Source organism: Apaloderma vittatum, unplaced genomic scaffold, assembly GCF_000703405.1.
Source record: "Apaloderma vittatum isolate BGI_N311 unplaced genomic scaffold, ASM70340v1 scaffold5779, whole genome shotgun sequence".
NCBI classification, from domain to species: domain Eukaryota; kingdom Metazoa; phylum Chordata; class Aves; order Trogoniformes; family Trogonidae; genus Apaloderma; species Apaloderma vittatum.
In genome coordinates, this window is record NW_009736980.1 from 50,119 (window position 1) to 67,686 (window position 17,568).

The window sequence follows — 17,568 nt, forward strand, 5'->3', positions numbered from 1 at the left end:
ATGTGTTCTGACTGCCTGGAATTCTCCTCCATATTTCCAAACAAGGTCCTGATTATTTCTGAATGTAAAACTGAATATAAATAACTGTTAGTAGGTGAGGCCACAGATACTGTTTTACTGTAGATATGTCTGTACCTCACTGACTAGAACACTTCACTGCACCAGAATCCTGCACATTAATTTCCAGCTGCCTTTATGCTTTGGATTATGTGCATTCAGGATGAGACGTTTCAAGAATATTTCAGAATCTGCCTGGTTCAGCTGGAGTCAATGTTGACAAAACCACAAAAAAGATCTCAAAAAATCATCTGTTTTCACTGTAACAGTCACTGATTCAAATGCTTTAATACTGCTTGTCTCCTGCTTGCTTATCTCTGCTCACATTTGCCCTTCTTGTAAACAAAAAGAGCTCTGCGCTGTTTACTGCCCAAATATCACTTTTTGGCTTTTGATCCTTTCACAGGCTTCTTTTTCTTTTCTTTTCCTTTTTTCTTTTTGTCCATCATACTTTTAAATGCCAAGAAAGCTCTAAGCCCCTTCTCGTTCATCAACTGACGCCACAACCTTCGGACCTGAAAAAGAGAGAACAACAGTCTGGTTACCTGGAGGGAAAGGGTAAAAACAAACAGTCGTGTGAACTGATCTCGAAAGTGAAAATCACTGAACAGAATTGGGTTTGTTTAGCTCAAACTAGGACAGGAACTGTAGTACTGGTGGGTATTCTTGAGGTAAAAAGCCAGACCCATTGTGGTCTCCAAAACCCCATTTTGTTCTCTATTAGACTACACTGTTTGCAGCTAACATTGACTGCCAGCCAGTGACTGTTCTTTTGCTCTGTATTATTTTTTTCAAGAGGAATTTCCTACCAGGGAGGACACTAACACTGTAACCCTCCAGATCCTTTGATTAGAGTAATAAATTACTGTGTCTACACATCTTTAAATGTCACCCTTTAGTTCAGAAGAATAATTTGGGAGAAACACAGTAGTTCATGATGAAATTATAGACGTTACAGAACAAGAGGAATAATTTAGATTCAGAGGAGTCAAAGGCTGAGAATTTTCCTTTTCCTTCCTTCTTTGCCCTGTATTTTTCCTGAGCAAATTAATGCCGTGGCCCACTGGTGATATAGACTGATGTTCTTTGGGAAAATAAGCAACCAAGCCAAAAAAAACAACACACAAAGAAAATGTTTTGTTCAGTATGTTTGCACGATGGATCAGTCAAAATACAGTCAGCCAGAGTGAAGATGCCACCTGCAGTGAGTTTCATCCTTAGGCAATGCCTTGACTTAGAGGATCTGACTTGTTTGTAGACACACGAACCGTTCCCCTTCCACTGGACAAGGAAAGCTCCGGTGCAGGTTGCAGGGGCTGTTCCGTGCTTGCTTGCAGCGACCTGGTGGGGCAGTGACAGCCTCCTGGTACGGTTCTGAGTGATGCCCAGTGCTGTATTTCCTGCTGGTCTCCTATATCCTACCTGAACGTGATCAGTGATAGAAGTACTGCTCTGCTCTAGCTGATCAAAATGATGCTTTAAGATGTGTTTGATGTTGCATAGAGTGCCCTATAAGTTGTTGTGCAAACTGTGTATTACTAAAACCACAGCTTTGCATGTGTATTGTGGTGGCTTTCTTAACACCCTTACCTTTAATTTTATGGCCTTTTTACGCCTTTTTTCCTTTAAGAATTCCCAGATGGCAGCTTTCCCCTGACAGCACACTTCTATCGGAGGGTTTGCCATAGGGTTCCCATCCACAACCACCACCTCCAGCTGCTGAAGAGTGTCCAGATCCTCGGGCAGCTGGGACAATTGATTGTTCTGGATGAACAGTTTTTGCAAACCTGAACACGCAAAAGCAAACAGCTGCAGCACAAAGAAGGGGAATGATGTGGAGAATTCCTGCATGCTTCCCATAAGCAGCACAGGGGTAAGGCACAAACAATTCAGTCTGTGCGCGGAATGAATGCGTGAGTTGAGCATCTCACCAGAGCATTTAAAATTCAAAGTATCCGCTTGTGAATATCAAAGGGTGGGACTCAGACCCTCCTAGAAAAGCATTTCCTTCACTAGATGAAGGCTACTCACGTAGCAGCCAGGTCGATAAATTCAACTTTTAAAAGTCCTGCCAAGCAGCACACCAGCAGTGCAAGTGAACTTAGCCACACCGAGGCACAGTGGAGAACTGGGAGAGATGGAAAGACCGGGCTGGAGAGCATGACCCGAGAGCCAGTTCCACACTACTGTCCTGGAGTCGCTCAGGCTGACCCAGCAGGTCAGGCAGTCTGCTTCCAGCTGAGCTCTGAGAAATATCTTTTTCCCCAGACCCCGAGGGTGAGGTAGGTCATGGGTGAGGGCCTCCTGTCCACTTGGCGTGGGTACAGCACTTCCCCCATCCTTCCAGTTCCTAATTTTTATGCTGTTGGGCTCCCTTACAATTACAGGATGAGCCCTGAAGGATGCACTGTGTTCCTTCTTTCCCTTCTCTCTCTCTTTCTTCCAGAATTCTTACTGGTACTTGTGTCCATAAGGGCCACAAGCACAAAGAGTATATTTTACCTTCCGCTTGGCATATGGAGTCGGGGAGCTCCTTAAGGAGGTTGTTGCTACAGTCAAGTACATTCAAATGGGTCAACAAGCTGATGGTTGCAGGTAGGTACTCCAGGCAATTGTTCTCCAGATGCAGTTCTTTCAGATGCTGGAAAATATGTGTGCATAAGTTTTAATAATTAAAAGATTTTTCCTTAGCTTGATGTGTAATCAATGTACAGAGAGTATCAGTAAGCGCGGAAGTAAGGTTTATGAACTGCGATCCCATTGGGATGACTACTAAACACAAAGAGACGACAGGAGTTTCCAATGCTGAGTTTTGATACGGTAACTATTCTGACATCTCTGGCCTGATGCTGCACCATGTACCTGAAGAGATCAGGAGAACTTCCAGTCCTGCATTTGAGAGCAGCTGGAGTCCACAAAAGTGCCACACCACAGCAGACCAAGATCTTCTCCCTTCTCTTGCTCCTACCTGCAATTTGCTGATGTCTTCTGGCAGGCTCGTCAATTTAATTCCTTTTTTTTGTCCCAGGTATAATTTTTCTAATGAATCCAGAAGAAAGATTTCCATTGGAAAGACACTGAATTGGTTTTCAGACAGGTTAAGGCTTTTCAAATTTGTCAGTTCTTTCAGCTCCGCGGGTATCTAGACAGTCATTAAAAAGATACATCATGTCAATTAAACAGTAATCTTTGGGAATTTGTTTTAGGGAAAAATGTCCAAGAAAATGCTGTGGAGCTGCTTTACTGTTGATGGATGAACACAAAATGTTCTGCTCATTAAGGTAACATTATACCTCGCAGTACAGTGAAAATTCTGCAAAAAGATCCACTTTGTTTCCTCTGCTGGAAAGATTTCTTATGGGGTTTATTCTTAGCAGAAACATTATTCTATTTCATTTGCTTTGTATGCTCAGTGCAGGCAAAAGTAATTTAAATGAACAAAATCTGAAAATGATTCTTTTGCATAAATTATGACTTCTGTAAATGTAACCTTCAAGAAGAAAATTGCATAAGTGAAAATTTCCTTGGAAAAGAAATGTTGCATTATATAAAAATGAAGGTGTATTCTGAGCACTTAAATGAGTATGTCCGTGAATACTGTTACGCTTACAGTAACACACCTTTGGAGTACATAATTGTTCATTACCAAATGAATGGCAAATGTTAGTGGCATTAACAGCATCACAGCCATTTTTAAATTGCCCTCTGCTCTGTCTCAGTTTGTGACGTATTGATTCTAAGCAAATGCAGCTCTTCTTTTCCAGTGTGCAAAGAAAAAAAAAAAAAGATGCACAAAGACTGAAGCAATCCTTCCAGTCAGTATTTCGGCTTTACGATTCAACACAAAGGTCAGTGTTTCCACATTCTTGCTATTCTCTCCCTGCCTCAATACTCAGGTGTCAGTGATAAGGAGAACCTGGGCTCAGGTGCACACCAGGTGGAACATTTCTCTTCAGTGTTATAGGGAAGGTTTGTAATGAAGAGCTTAGATTTTTGCAAAAGTGGAGGGATCAAAAAAAATAAAAATGAAAACAAAGGAACAAATACCTCCTGTATCTGATTGTCATCCAGGGCCAGTACTTCTAGATTTTTCATCATGCTTATTCCTTTAGGAATCTTACTGAAGCAATTTTCACCCAGATCTAGTATCCTGACGCTGGTTAATTTGGTGAAGGACTTGGGTACTCTGCGCAGTCCAGTGTTCCTCAGATAAACGTGGGAAAGGGAAGGCCAGCAGCAGATCTGCTGTGGGAACTTCTCCAGGCTGTTAGCAGACAGTTTGAGTACTCTCATTTCAGTGAGATCCTTCAAACCTGGGGGAAGCTTGTGCAGGAAATTATGAGACAGATCCAGCAGATCCAGCTTCTGGCAGCGTCGCAGTGTAGGAGGAATGATGGATAAGTTATTAAAAGCTAAAAATAGCTTAACTAAGTTTGTCAAAAAGCCTACCTCTTCTGGGATGAGACTGATTAGATTTTGTTCCAGATCTATTATTTCTAAACTAGCAATATGACAAAGCTCCTTGGGAAAGCTTTCAAATCTGTTTTTCCGGAGGTAAATTTCCTTGAGTTTTGTCAGGTTCACTATTTCTTTAGGCAGAGACTTGAGATTATTGTCAGAAAGGCCAAGCAGTTCAAGGTGATGGAGGCGCTTACAGATCTGCACTGGGATTTCTTGCAAGTTTGTTTTATAGAGCCTGAGCCGACGAAGGGACTGCAACTTGCTGATAACTGACAGTGAACTGTAGGAGAGGGGGTTGTTACTTAAATCTAAGCTCAGAAGATATTTCAGCTGCCCCAGTTCTTCACATAGGTCCTGTATGTGGTTCTGATCCAAGTAGAGGATCTTCAGGTGCCTCAGGTTATTGATGCCCCTGGGGATGCTTGTTATCTGATTCTTTTCCATGTGCAGCTCTTCCAGATATTCTAGACTGAAGACCTTTGGTGAGATGGTTTTCAGTTGCTTATTGGCTAAATCGATAAAAAATATCTTGTCTGTGACGCTTGTGGGAGGACGAGCTTCGTTCCCTGACATCTTATTCACTGGTATTTCTTGTGCAGTCTCAACATGGTCATCCTCAAAACCAACGGAGTCAGCTTTAGGGTGGTGAGCGTGCCCTGTGCTGGCCTCCTGGCTCTGCTGAGACTCAGCCATCTCTGCTCCTAATTTTTAATTTCAAAAGAGAGAAAAATAAAAAAATCAAGAATCCTCAAAGACCTTCCCATGCTAAATAAATACTGGAAGAATTCAGCAGTGAGGGACAGGTTCTGCTCTCAGTTGTACCCCTTCAAAAAGCTGTTTGTGTTCATCGAGATCGAAACCTGCAGCACAGACAGCGGGATCAAAGGTTTGAGTCCCAGTGCATCCCCAACAGCCAAATTCAGAGGGTGACCTTGTGATGTCAGGGGAGCTGGATGAAGCAACATTCTTGAGTCTTGAAGGCCTCTGTTTACAAATGCTGACAGATCTGTCTTCAGCTATGCTGACTGTAAAACTGGAAGAGACTTACTGTGAAAAGACGGAACCTTCTTCTGTAACACTTGGTGGTTTCTGAGCCCCAGAGATGCCAGTGCATCTGGTATTTGATAACCCTCCAAGTTTTACTGTTGCTGATAGCAAAAGAGCAGAAGGTGGGAAGGGCGACTACCTGACCGACCTCTGATGTCTGGACATCAGAAAGAAATCTTTTAGCTGGCATTTAAGGAATGATAAGAGAGAAGGTGGAGGTCAGGAGGCAGCTGTCAGTCATCTCCCACCTGACACCCTTTTCTCTGCCGCCGTAACCTTACCAGGAGGATCTCACGTTTCCAGAGATGGGCTGGTTCCAGGTACTGCCAAGACAAGAAAGAACTGAGCAGCCAGAGAAAGACTCATGCTGGTCTTCCCAGACTAATTGAAATGTTGCACAAGGGCGTTTTCTTTTTCGTTAGCTCTGAGTTCAGTACTCGGGAGCGAACCCCACAAGCCCACCTCCCCCTGCAGCAGTGAACTCAGTAGAAGGGTTTATTTGGCATAAAGGACCAGGATGGGCACCTTTGAAGTAACTGCTAATACATATAACCACGGAAATTTTGGCAAAGGCTCCTTGGAGACCGTGGGCAGACCAGTAAGTAAATATTCTGAGGGTAAACTGAGGAAACTCCCCTCCCTGGAGAGGCAGCCAGGCCTCTGCCACCATGGGGAGGGCCCAGCAGTGCTCCTGGGCTGGGCCCAGCTACCTTGGCCCCCTCCCTCTTGGTGGGGTGCCCGGGACGCTCTCCTGGGAGACAGGCTCCACCACCAAGGGTTGTGAACCTTGGAATAATCCATCTCAGCCACAGGGCAGAGCTCGCCCATGGGCCGGGCACCACAGGGAGAGGGTGCAGGCACTGATCGCTCAGGTAGGCCTGTGGAGGTCGGGGGCCTGGCTGCTTTTCAGGCTAAAAAAGACCTGCCTGCATGAATACTAATTCTCTGTTAGCTCGGATCCTTTGCCACAGTGGATCACAAACACATACACAAATCCACATTTTTTTTCCCCCTCCTTCTTTTCCTGCCTGTCTGTATCTGTTATTCTTGTGCTGCATACCAGGAGTTGTAACCCTTTTCAGACCGAGCCCATTTTTGTTGTTACGCAGAGGCTGGCACAGCAGCGCCTGGGTCCCTGGTGATGTTGCTAGGCTGCCCTTACGATGCAGTAACACTTTGTTTTGTTCCCCAGTAGGTCATGTCAGTTCATCCAGCTCTTCTCCAGCACTATGTGCAGACCTGCCGAAACCTGGGCCAACCTGAAAACCCCTTCATTGCTCATGTGCTTCAAGAAGCCGATAAAAAAGAAAAAACGTAAGTAAATAATGAATAGGATGTTTCAGATGCTTCTGAAAGCCTTAAGCAAGATAGCAGGACAAGGAATTAAACAGTGAGAAAGTTTCATGCAGTTTCAGGCTTAAACACAAATCATATTTAGCATTTACTGCTGAAGTTCTGGTTTGACTCATCTTGACATCATCTTGGCAGAAGTTTGTAGCTATATATCCCTTCTGGGCAGCTTTACAAGCAGTGAAGTGAAAAAAAAGTGAAAAATGTACAGGATGGTGCCTTTGTGTCCCTTAGAACAGCCAAACCCAGTGTCTAGTCATCCTACCTCCCTTCCTTTTGTCTCACTCCTGTTTAAAAAGCTCCAGTCAGCTTCCAACAGGTAATGTTTCCTTGAAGTGTCTCAGAATCCTGCCAGGCTATTAACCACTCAAACTCTCTATCATTATGTGGCCAGGTAGGGCTTCCTCTCATGGATGCTCCTGGGGTCAATGTTAGTTGTCCTTTGGAGACAAACCTGAGAAAATAAAGCGTAGGGAAATGGTTTGTGTTATATTTTGATTCTGAGGTCAGACAGAGTAAATAAAGGAAGGGGAAAGCGTAAAAAGGAGATGATGAGGTAACATCCAGGATTGTCTTTATTTCCATCTGCCCTCCCCTCATGTTGCTTCTCCTTGCTTTCTGTGCACGTGTGCTAAGTGTGGTGGTGCAGCTGTGCAGTGTCTTCCTAACACCCAAAAAGACAGTGCTGAGGTGCAGCTGACTCGCGTTGCCTGTCACGGTGTTACTGAAGGTAGCGGCAGCAGCTAACTGCATGCAAACGCATCAGCCGGGGCAAGCATGGGTGCACTTCTTATCTGGAGGGAGAATTATTTTTTTTCTGTGTCATTTTACTGCTCCCCACCTGCTTCTGTTTTTGTGTTACGGCAGATGGACAGAAGGGATCACATTAAAAATAGCTGGAAATAATAATGTAGTGCCCGTGCAGAGGGTTACAGACGATGATCTTCAAGTTCTTGCCTCTGTGTTACGTAATGCTGCGCTTGTCACAGGTAAGCTTTTTTCCTGCGCGCTTGGTATTGCTGGGCTAATAGGAGAAAACGGGCTGGATTTCAGCCTTAGTTAATCTTTATTTCTCTAAAAAAGAAAACAATTTGTCATATTCTTCATTCTTCGTCTTTTTCAGGTTTGGACCTTAGGTATAATGTATTGACTGATGCTGGAGCAAAGGACGTGGCAACGTTCCTCAAGGTGCCAAGCTGATGTTTGTCTTTCAGCAACTTGTAATTTATTTGGCTGTGATAATAATTACATGTGGTGTATTGGAGACAAGAATACATTGTTTTGGCAAAATTCTGTTAATTTTAACTTTTACATCCCAGTCCATCCTGCTAGAACCTCAGACTGTATTCTCTGGGGAGATTTTTAATTTCTGGTAGAAAACCTTTGGCCTGAGTTTCCTGAAGAAAGAAGAGTGGAATAAACTGTGTGCCAGGGCCTTTGTTTTAGATACTTTATCGTCTCTTGTTAGCCTTTTTGTAGGCCTAGACATAGGAAACTTTCGGGCTGCTTTTTTTTGTCATTGCAAGCACTAGAATACAGATAGCAAATGGTGAGTTGCCGCTTGGTGTCTGTGTTCCTAGAGCTCAGGGAGTGCTATTAGGTTCACAAAATGCCCAGAGGTCTGCATCCGAGCGTGACCACCTGCCTCCTCTGGTCATGCCGAGCAGACGAGTCCCTGGGTGGTTTCTGTAAGCCTGTGAGGACCTATGCACTACGTATTTTTCTGCCTTTCCTTCATCATCTGACACACTTTGGCATTCTTTACTTCTTCAAATCAGGGGCTGCCTGGAATGCAGTGAAGGACAGAGGTTTTAAGTGTATGTATGATGCATACCATTTTGAAAAAATGCAGGCATGCTCTGGAAAAATGTCTCATTGGTTTCTGCTTTGCTTCTTCCTAAGGAAAACTCCACTCTGCGGTACCTTAACCTGATGTTTAATGATATTGGTACAAATGGAGCAGAGCTGATAGCGAGAGCACTCCATGTGAGTATTTGTCCGGGAAATTTAGACAATGGCATCTAGTTTGATCTTTTTATTTTTGATGAGCAGTACTGGCTGTCCTGCCAACATCAGAGCTAGCTGAAAGAGATCTCTCTCTTCGGTCCATTCAACATTTTGCTGTCTCACAGGGACTGCCTGTTTTCCGAAGGCAGACTTCAGAAATCAGATTTCACACAAGAGAAAGTTGCCCTGTGCTGCCATTAATGGTTAATTATCACAACTATCACAGCTGGATTCTTCTGTGAGGAAAATACTATAGTATAGGATATATAATGCCATTGTTTTTTCATTTTTTTTTTTTAAATTTTCAAACATTGCATTAAATTTGCCTGTACTTTGATGTCAATATTTGTCTTGATTCAAGATGTCCAAGATATGTTTTCAAAACGTTGCCTTACAGCAGCAGCATAAAAACATGTTTGTTATTTTTAATGTGGTTTCCCAAGGAAATGAGGCTTGTCTGTGAGATTCGTTGTGTTTGCAGAATGAAGCTCACACGAGCTTTTTCTTCCTCTCTCGTAGCCTTTGAACTCTGAACTGATTTCAGCTGAATTTGACAGGCCTCTACAAGGTTGTGCTGTAGATTGTACAACGCTGGGCTCACAGGCAACCCCCAAAGCTGTTTGTGCAGCCCCGTTATGGCGTTTGCTGAGCGGGCGGGTGGCAGGACCTGACCACCGAGCTGGGCAGGGAGGGTTCTGGGGGTGAAGGGGGTGTTCTATGGAGGAGAAGGGAAGGAGTTGCTGTAGCAAGGTGCTGCAGCACAGGAAAAGGGTACTGGGGGCACGTGGAAGATGTAAAGCCGTATGAAAGCAGGCTTCATTAGTTCTGTTGCTCACAGGACTATTTTTATAGTCACTCAATCAATTATAATCTGTGGTAATGAATGATTACAGCAGTGCTGAGGAATTAAAAATACAAAACTACTCTGTGTTGCATTTAGGGCTTTAGCGGTGGATATATCCACTGAAATTCTGTTGAGGGTGGGGAAAAGATACTGACTTCTCTATCAGAACTTTGTATTGCAGTGAAGTCCCCAGCACAGACGTACACGCTGGCTTGACTCTGCACCACGGAGTCCCAACGAAGGCACCAGCTTCACTGAGCTTTGACTGGTCATATGATTTAAAAGACTACAATATGCATTTCAGCTGCTGATTTAGGCAGAAATATCTGCCTGAATTATTTTCATGAGTGTGAAATTTGTGAACTTGAAAGAAACAAAAGTTTTCAAATACTCAAAATTTTGCTTCCAGACTCTCATGGATTTGATTCCCCTGTGGGGAGCCTGAGCCAACTGCTTAGTCAGCGTTATCACTTAGTTCTTCTAGAGGGATGTTTTGTCTTTATGTGACAACCAGCAGAATCTGCATAAAAAAGACAATGTTGTTTTTCAGGCCATTTGAAAGGAATTGATTTTTTTTAAAAAATAATTATTATTTTGTCTAGAGGAATGAAACACTTGTGTATTTGAGAATGACTGGAAACAGAATAGGAAACAAAGGTGGAATGTTCTTTGCTTCGATGCTAAAAATTAATTCAACCTTAGAAAAGCTGGATCTTGGAGACTGCGATCTGGTGAGTAACCCGGTAAATTATCAGCAATGAGGAGAATCTTTGAAGGGTATTACAGAGGTCCAGCAGTGCTTAGATAGGGGAAAATACCATCTGTTGACATTGATTTTACCTTTTGTGATAGCTGGAGGTGACGCAATGTATAATATTGCTGTGCGCACGTGGAAAGGCGTGTGTTGCATGGAACACCTGTGAAGTCATAACTGACGATATATTAGAGCCACCACGTCCTCAGGTGCTTGGCTTTCATATTTTCCAAGGTTTTTTGCTGTTCATTTTTGTTACACTGTCTAAGATCCATGTGATTCGTGTTGAAGAAAGGGCTTCTTACTCCCTGGAGGCTCTTTTCCTTCTCAAGCGTGCAGTGCTGTAACACCTGAAAGTCGCTCAGTCCCACAGCTCTGTTGCTCCTGCCAGAGCTCGATCTGTGAAGGACGTAGGCACAAGAGCGCTGAATTGAGTAGAAAGACACTCGCTTTCATCTCATGTAACTTGCCACCTCCTAGAGCTGGGCACCGACACTTCTTAACACAGTGCACAGGGCAAGTCAGGAGGGTAGAAGAGGGTCAAGGCTCTAAGCAGAGCGCTTCCCGCTCCAGCCAGTGTGGAAAGCTTCTAAAAACCTGTGGGATACGGCGGTTGGAGCTGCAAACTTCCTCCTGGTGGGAGGTCACAGCGCCTCACTGATGGGATGGCTTTGTGTGATCGCATCACAGGGGCCAGAAGGTGGAAGTGGTTCTTCTCCCTGCCTGGAAGGATTTGGTCCTGTGCCTTGCACTGCAGGAGCACGCTCTAACCAAGCTAGAAGTGAAATTAAGATGGGCCACTCCTCCTTCCTGTTAAGGGTGTTCATCTTTTCAGGAGATAATGCAGTATATATTGGGCAGAAGGATTAAATTTGACTGTAACCTAACAGTTACAACTGTCACCTGGAGGCAGGGAGATTACTGGGGTCAGATGAAAATTTTAATATATTTCCTGGAATTACAGAAGTTGCTCCTAAACTAGAAGGGAAAATACTTCTCAGAAACTGTAAAAGGTGTTATGAAAACATAAACGAGGAAAGTGTAGCCAGTGTAGGATTTATATGAAACCTTAATATGTTTATGATTTGTAGGGAGTTGATAGAAAACTGAAATAGCTTTGGGTGTACACCAGCCTAATTAGAAAATAATGTGAAGGAAATAAATAAAAAAATCTTAACTGGCCTCTGTTCTAAACTATCACATTAATTCACGTTTAGTACGAATTTACTTAGTGGATAACTGTTACCTGAGGCTTTTACCAAAGACCTCAGGGAACACATACAAGCTGATTTTAATTCATAAATTAGGAAAACCAAAATACAGCATCAATTAAGTGGTCGAGTATCTTTGAGGTGCATTATTCTTGCTTTTTATTCTGAGTTGCCAAATTGCCTAGTAATTTGTACTTCCTAGTCCTGTTCCATTCTATTATTCCATAGGGAGTTGGCATTTATTATGAGAAAATACACTTGTGTCTCTGAGCACTTGTGTCTCTTCAGAGTACATGGAGGCAGAAGCAATAGTATTTCCAACCTGAGCCCATTTGATGGTTTTGATCTTCTGACAATCAGTTCTAAGAAGTCCTGGTAATTTGGTAGCTTGATCTGTGTGTTGGACGGGCTTCTCTGAAGAGTTTGTTTATTTTCATTTCCAGGGCACACAGTGTCTAGTAGCGATAGCAACAGCCCTGACTCAGAACAAATCACTCAAAGCAATAAACCTAAATCGTCCTTTACTGTACAGCCAACAGGTACGTCCACGGCCTGGGGTGTCAGCTCAGTCCAAGAGAGAAGCGTAAGTAAAATCTGTACTGATGTGCATTCGGACAGCTGAGCTGCACAGTGCGCTGGGTTTCCTTACCTAGTGATGGCTGCAGAAATATTCTTCTCTTTCTGTGCCAAGTTTTGTGCAGTTGCAGGCTGCCCCTGTTTAACTAGAAGATCAATTTTTAAAAGAATTATTTCTTTGTGCTTATGCATTTGTTAAATAATGAGCTAATGGAGACGGCTTGGTATTGGTGAACCAAGTATTTCTTCTGCTGTTACAGCACGGCGAGTTTCATTCATTGTTTAGCAAACTGAGGAGAAATGCTGTTTAGCAGGAAATGAGGGGAAGAACAACAGGCTGCTTTCATCTGGGTGCTGCGATACCTGGGCAATTGCCAGCGCCCGCAGCCTGAAGCGCGGCACACTTCAACAACATGTGTTCGCTGGGCTTGTGTGGTTTTCTAGTTTCTCTAGGCGAACCTGAAGCATGAATTTAACAGGTGATCAGCGCAAAACTTAAGGCGCATTTGTTATCTGAAACAAAGACACAAACCCAAAGCAGTCGAGCGCCGAAGAGAGAATCTGCAAGGCACCACAGGCTGCTGGCTGCGGGCCAGCACGGGGGGCCGGGGGGCTTTGCCTTGCAGGCACCTATCGAGCTGGTTGTGGTAGTGGTTTCACCAGACTGGCAGCAGTTGCCATAATTGTCTTGCCTAATGATAGATTAGCATCATGACAAAATATTTTTAATATTAGTGAAGACTCACTCCAACATTCATTTTTTTCAAGAGCAATGACTAGGAGGAAAACTGATTCGATGTAATGAATCAAACATTGATGCTGCTTATATTTGCAAGGGTGTATCTGGTACTATAAATCTGCAAATATCTTTCTGGGTTGTTTCTATTTTTTTTTTAATCAGCATTACCATAATATATTGTTTCCTGGTTATTTTTAATTCAGAGCTGTAATATGCAAAATAGAACACTAGTGCTGACCAAATCTTTTTGCTAGTTTTACATCTCCCTTTTACTGAAGTGAGACCATATCTTATCCTAAAGTACAGCTGAATAAAACTGTGTATTTTTAGGAAGAGACCACAGCTCATGTAGCCGTAATGTTGAAAAGTAACTCTTCTCTTGTGGAACTACACCTGCGCAAGCACGAAATGAAAAACTTTGGTGTAGAACAGCTGTGTGAGGCTTTGTATGAAAACTCCAGCCTGAAATATCTTGATCTTAGCTGGTAAGAGTTATTAAGTGATATAGCCCTGACTAACATTAGAAATTGATTTTCTGAGCACCTTTTTAAAAAAATGTGTGCATCTCTCTTTCAGTAATAAAATAACCTGTGACGGTGCAAAATTTTTGGGACAACTACTAAAATGTAACCAAACCCTGGAAATCCTAGATCTTAATGCAAACCGAATAGGAGATGATGGAGCCATCTACCTGAGCGAAGCCTTGGCCTTGTACAACAGGACTCTTCAGGCGTTAGTATTTACGTACCTTCCCCAGAGGCTGCAGGCGTTGTGACTCTAGAGCATAAGAAACTTGAACTTTGCAGTGGCTGAACTGACAAAGCTGTGGGCTTTGATGTCGATCAGGAAGTTTCAAACTTTCTGGTCCATTTTTCCTTCTCGGGGTGGGAGAGGGAACACTGTGAGTAACATGGGGTGGGATTCCTTTCCCCAAGCATAGGTGTCTCCTGCTGTGTTGAGATGTCCTAAGACCTGTGAGACATCCCACGTGCTGGCAGGTGAGCCACAGGTCCTCTCAGAGCCCTGCAGCTGGAGACCAGGCAGGACATACTAATGCATTTCAGACGGTGCAGAAGGCCTCTGTTTGGTGACTTAATGACTGTAGCTTCACGTGAGCCAGAGGTGACAAACACGAGGTCAAGACACACCCAGTCCCATGTGCCAACGCCTCATTGTCACCTTCCCACAGTGCCAGGCCTATTCCTAACTCATCCTCTTTTTTATGTACTTCCTTTTTTTTTTTCATCTTTTCAAAATATCCATTGCTGACATATGCTTGCTCTTCTGTTTCGGTTTTTTGGGGAGTTGACGCTTAGATCAGTGTTGTAGTGGGTCATCTTACGTGTGATTCACAGCTTCTACAGTGATTCTAAGGGGTGCGTGTAGGGGAAGGCAATCAGGTCTTGTTACCTCTTTCTGCATCTTTAAAGCATACGTCCCTGCGGCGCACAAACGAAAACAAACAAGAGCTGTCACAATTTTAAGATAATCAGATTCCCTGCAGGGATAAGGCACTATATTTGTTGATTCTGATCTTCAACACGGAAGAAAATCCTCTGTTTAAGTTAGCTTCCAGGTGAACCCAAAAGCGCTGTAATCTCCCCGTCGGGGTGTATTCTGTAGCCCGCGTTAAGCTCCGCGCCAGCAGGATGTAAAAGCTGATCAAAGGTGTTACCTGAAGCCATTAGTTTTAAGTAGCAGACTGAGGAGGTGGCGGCTGCTCGGTGCCTCTGAAAGCCTTCCAGGTTCACTAATATAAAAATAACTGCCACTCCGCAAAGATCAAAGCTAAGCCTGGATAAGTGCCAAGGGTTAGGCTTCAAAGCAGACTAGAGATGAGACCTGGCCACCACGCAGTAGGTCACTGACACCAAAGAACCGAATAGTGAACAACTTGGCTGCACTAGTCATGGAAAGGCCTTGAGAAATAGTACCAATCCATAGCTCAAACTGCCTGTAGCAACCTGAGGAAGATTTTGTAGTAGGACTGGCCTTGATAAAAACAAATAACCATATTATGAATAACAAATATAAAAGTTATAATATAACATATATATATTGTAATAAGAGATGGGAATCCTGTGGTTTGGTGCATGTTTGCATAACTATCTTCTCTATTTATTAGGTTGTCAGTAGTAAGCAACAATATAAGTGGCAAAGGACTTGTAGTTCTTTCAGATGCAATGAAAACAAACATGGAACTTTCCTATATTTACGTCTGGGGAAACAAATTTGATGAAGCCAGCTGTACGGTAAGTGTTTCCTTCTGAAGTCCTCTAAGAGGCTTAGGTTTTGTTTGTTTGTCCTAATTTGTTTTTACAATCATTGGGAACACTACAGCAATTAGTGAACAAGATACCTGTTTTACGATGTTGGCTTTTTAAAAAATAATTATAATATGGTGGTGGTGTAACGAGACTCACTGGACATCAGCATACTGAAATGATCAGTGCTCTCCTACTGCATGGGCTCTCTGAGAGCTCTCTTAGAGCCTTCACTGCAGTCAAAGTGAAATACTCTGTGTCAGATTCTGGCTCTTACTCATTTCAGGCATTTTCAGAATTAATTCAGACGGGCCGCTTGAAACCCAATTGTACAGACGTGGAACCCTATGAAGTGGATGGGCACGTTTGCCTCGCCGAGCTCTCGCACGGCCTTCAGAAGCATTACTACTGGACACCACGTTGTGGGGAGGTGACAAACAAAGATGCTAATGCCAGCCTGGCGATTGCCGCTGTTTCAGAACACTTGTGAGTGAAGTGGCAGCTTGATACACTCCATAGGCTTGAGCTTTTCCTATCTTATTTCTAGTAAAATACATTCTAACAGTATCAGACTTGCCACATGTTGTTTCCTCAGGGTCTTCAGGAGGAATCTAAACCCCCTTGAAATGGCACTAAAGTATTGAACCAATGACCTTAAAATTTGCTGCTAAATAATGCCCAACCAATTAAGAGTCTATCAATATGAAAATGCATTAATTTTGCTGCAGTCACTTACATCACACGCTATCTCCTTTGCCTTTCCATGGTTTAGCTGCAGTTCCAGGGTTTCCAGGGGAAAGGACGTGGTCAGAGGAAAACATTTTCACCACGGCACAGCGTGTGAGGAGTGACACGAGGTATTCTTAGCAGTAGTGGGGAGTAAAACAGTCACTGCCCAGAGGCTTGCGGAGTTCGGACAGCAGCAGTGCGGATGCAGAAATAGACCTCCTAGCAGCTGAACTTCGGACACCTTCTCTCTACTTAGGACACCTCAGATCAGAATTTTTATCAAGTGCTTCTCACTGAAGAAAGGTGCAGGGGCTGGATCAGAGCAGCCGCAGAGCCTGTGGGTGGAGTAGCATGGCCACGGGGTCCTCTTCCACAGGGCCGCCGCAGAAGAGCTGCCGTTGCCCTTCCTGGGCTGTGATCTCTGCAGTCAAGTTTCCGCAGAGAAACTGAGAGAGGAGAACCCACGGGTGCTGTTACTGCATCTCCAAAGGCCAGAGAACAAACCTGACACGCACACACCTGGCACTGCTGCCGGGCAGCACCTTTGCTTGACAGCAAATCCGATGTGCTGTAGGACCAGATTCCTGAGAGAGAGCTTTGGGTAAATCCACTTGTTGCTACTGTGCTCTACACACTCTCTCCTTTTACTTAGTAAGTGCAGCTTTTTAATCGTTTTCTAAGAGTGACTTTTGTTTTAAACCAAGTTCATTTATCTTAAGTGTTAAGCCACTATAATGCTGGAATTTTAAAGCTACGTTACTGGGATATAAACGGTATTTTTATTAATAACTTGCAGCATGCGTTTTTTTTCCTGTACTACAAAGGAAAACCGCTGTCAAACTTGGTGTTACTATTTCTTCCTGTCTCCTGAAAACTGCTGAAAAATATTTCTATCGTTTCAGCCATGCGGCAACTCCTACATGCAAATAAGACAACATAAGCGTTCAATGGTAGTTCAACATCGTTTAATGATTCGGATACAAACTTCATGGAACTTTGGGAATCACTCTGCTCATTTCCTTTTTCTACCCACTCTGCTCATACCCATAGAAGTGACTAGATCTATGCTCCTAAGTAGAAAAAGTCACCAAACAGGACAACAGAGGTTTACTCAAAGGCTTCCACTACTGCAGTCTTCTGCGTGTGCCTGTTGAAAGCTAGTGTTACGTAACAGAATAATCTGTGAATGTACACGCACGCAGGTAAAAGACGTGTGAGAAGTATGTGGGGAAAAAAGGTAAGAAAGTAATTTCAACAATAAAACCTAAGAAGCAGTGATCTAACTGCTGATGTTCTGATTCTGTATCATCCCAACGGTAGCGCAGAAACAGGCCAAGCTGACATGACCAAGGTGGTACCAAGAGCTGGTGGAGGTTTTTTTTGTTCAGTTGGGTTTCTTTTTCCATTCCTCCCACCCCCAAATACAATTTGGTCAGGCTCTGTTGCTCCAAGAAGCACTTGGTATCACAAGAAGACTCAGCAGCAAGCCCACAGAGCAGGTGTGTTTGCTCTGCGTGCTGGCACAGGGC

At 43.6% G+C, this 17,568-nt stretch overlaps 2 protein-coding genes across 2 annotated transcripts; one reads left to right on the forward strand and one right to left on the reverse strand.

Moving 5' to 3' along the window:
* Positions 1-434: 434 nt before the first annotated feature.
* Positions 435-5,211, reverse strand: LRRIQ4 (leucine-rich repeats and IQ motif containing 4). The gene is made up of 5 exons (XM_009877177.1): positions 4,105-5,211; positions 3,026-3,199; positions 2,560-2,698; positions 1,648-1,844; positions 435-572 (listed from the first exon to the last, which is right to left on the reverse strand). Exons 1-5 carry the CDS (start codon positions 5,209-5,211, stop codon positions 435-437), a joined length of 1,755 nt encoding a protein of 584 aa, XP_009875479.1.
* Positions 5,212-6,763: 1,552 nt separating this feature from the next.
* On the forward strand, positions 6,764-15,800 carry LRRC34 (leucine rich repeat containing 34). The gene is made up of 10 exons (XM_009877174.1): positions 6,764-6,879; positions 7,783-7,904; positions 8,039-8,103; positions 8,818-8,901; positions 10,369-10,497; positions 12,175-12,270; positions 13,377-13,531; positions 13,623-13,778; positions 15,172-15,298; positions 15,597-15,800. Exons 1-10 carry the CDS (start codon positions 6,764-6,766, stop codon positions 15,798-15,800), a joined length of 1,254 nt encoding a protein of 417 aa, XP_009875476.1.
* The last annotated feature ends 1,768 nt before the right edge of the window (positions 15,801-17,568 follow it).

What these genes read in the sequence shown, in the direction of transcription:
- LRRC34 (XM_009877174.1), top strand. Translation starts at nt 6,764, where the DNA reads ATGTCAGTTCATCCAGCTCTTCTCCAGCACTATGTGCAGACCTGCCGA. An exon ending in TACAACAGGACTCTTCAGGC is followed by an intron (nt 13,779 to 15,171) that starts GTTAGTATTTAC and finishes TCTATTTATTAG; the next exon opens with GTTGTCAGTAGTAAGCAACA. An exon ending in TTGATGAAGCCAGCTGTACG is followed by an intron (nt 15,299 to 15,596) that starts GTAAGTGTTTCC and finishes TACTCATTTCAG; the next exon opens with GCATTTTCAGAATTAATTCA.
- LRRIQ4 (XM_009877177.1), bottom strand. Translation starts at nt 5,211, where the DNA reads ATGGCTGAGTCTCAGCAGAGCCAGGAGGCCAGCACAGGGCACGCTCAC. An exon ending in AAGACATCAGCAAATTGCAG is followed by an intron (nt 2,699 to 3,025) that starts GTAGGAGCAAGA and finishes CATATTTTCCAG; the next exon opens with CATCTGAAAGAACTGCATCT. An exon ending in CTCCATATGCCAAGCGGAAG is followed by an intron (nt 1,845 to 2,559) that starts GTAAAATATACT and finishes TTGCGTGTTCAG; the next exon opens with GTTTGCAAAAACTGTTCATC.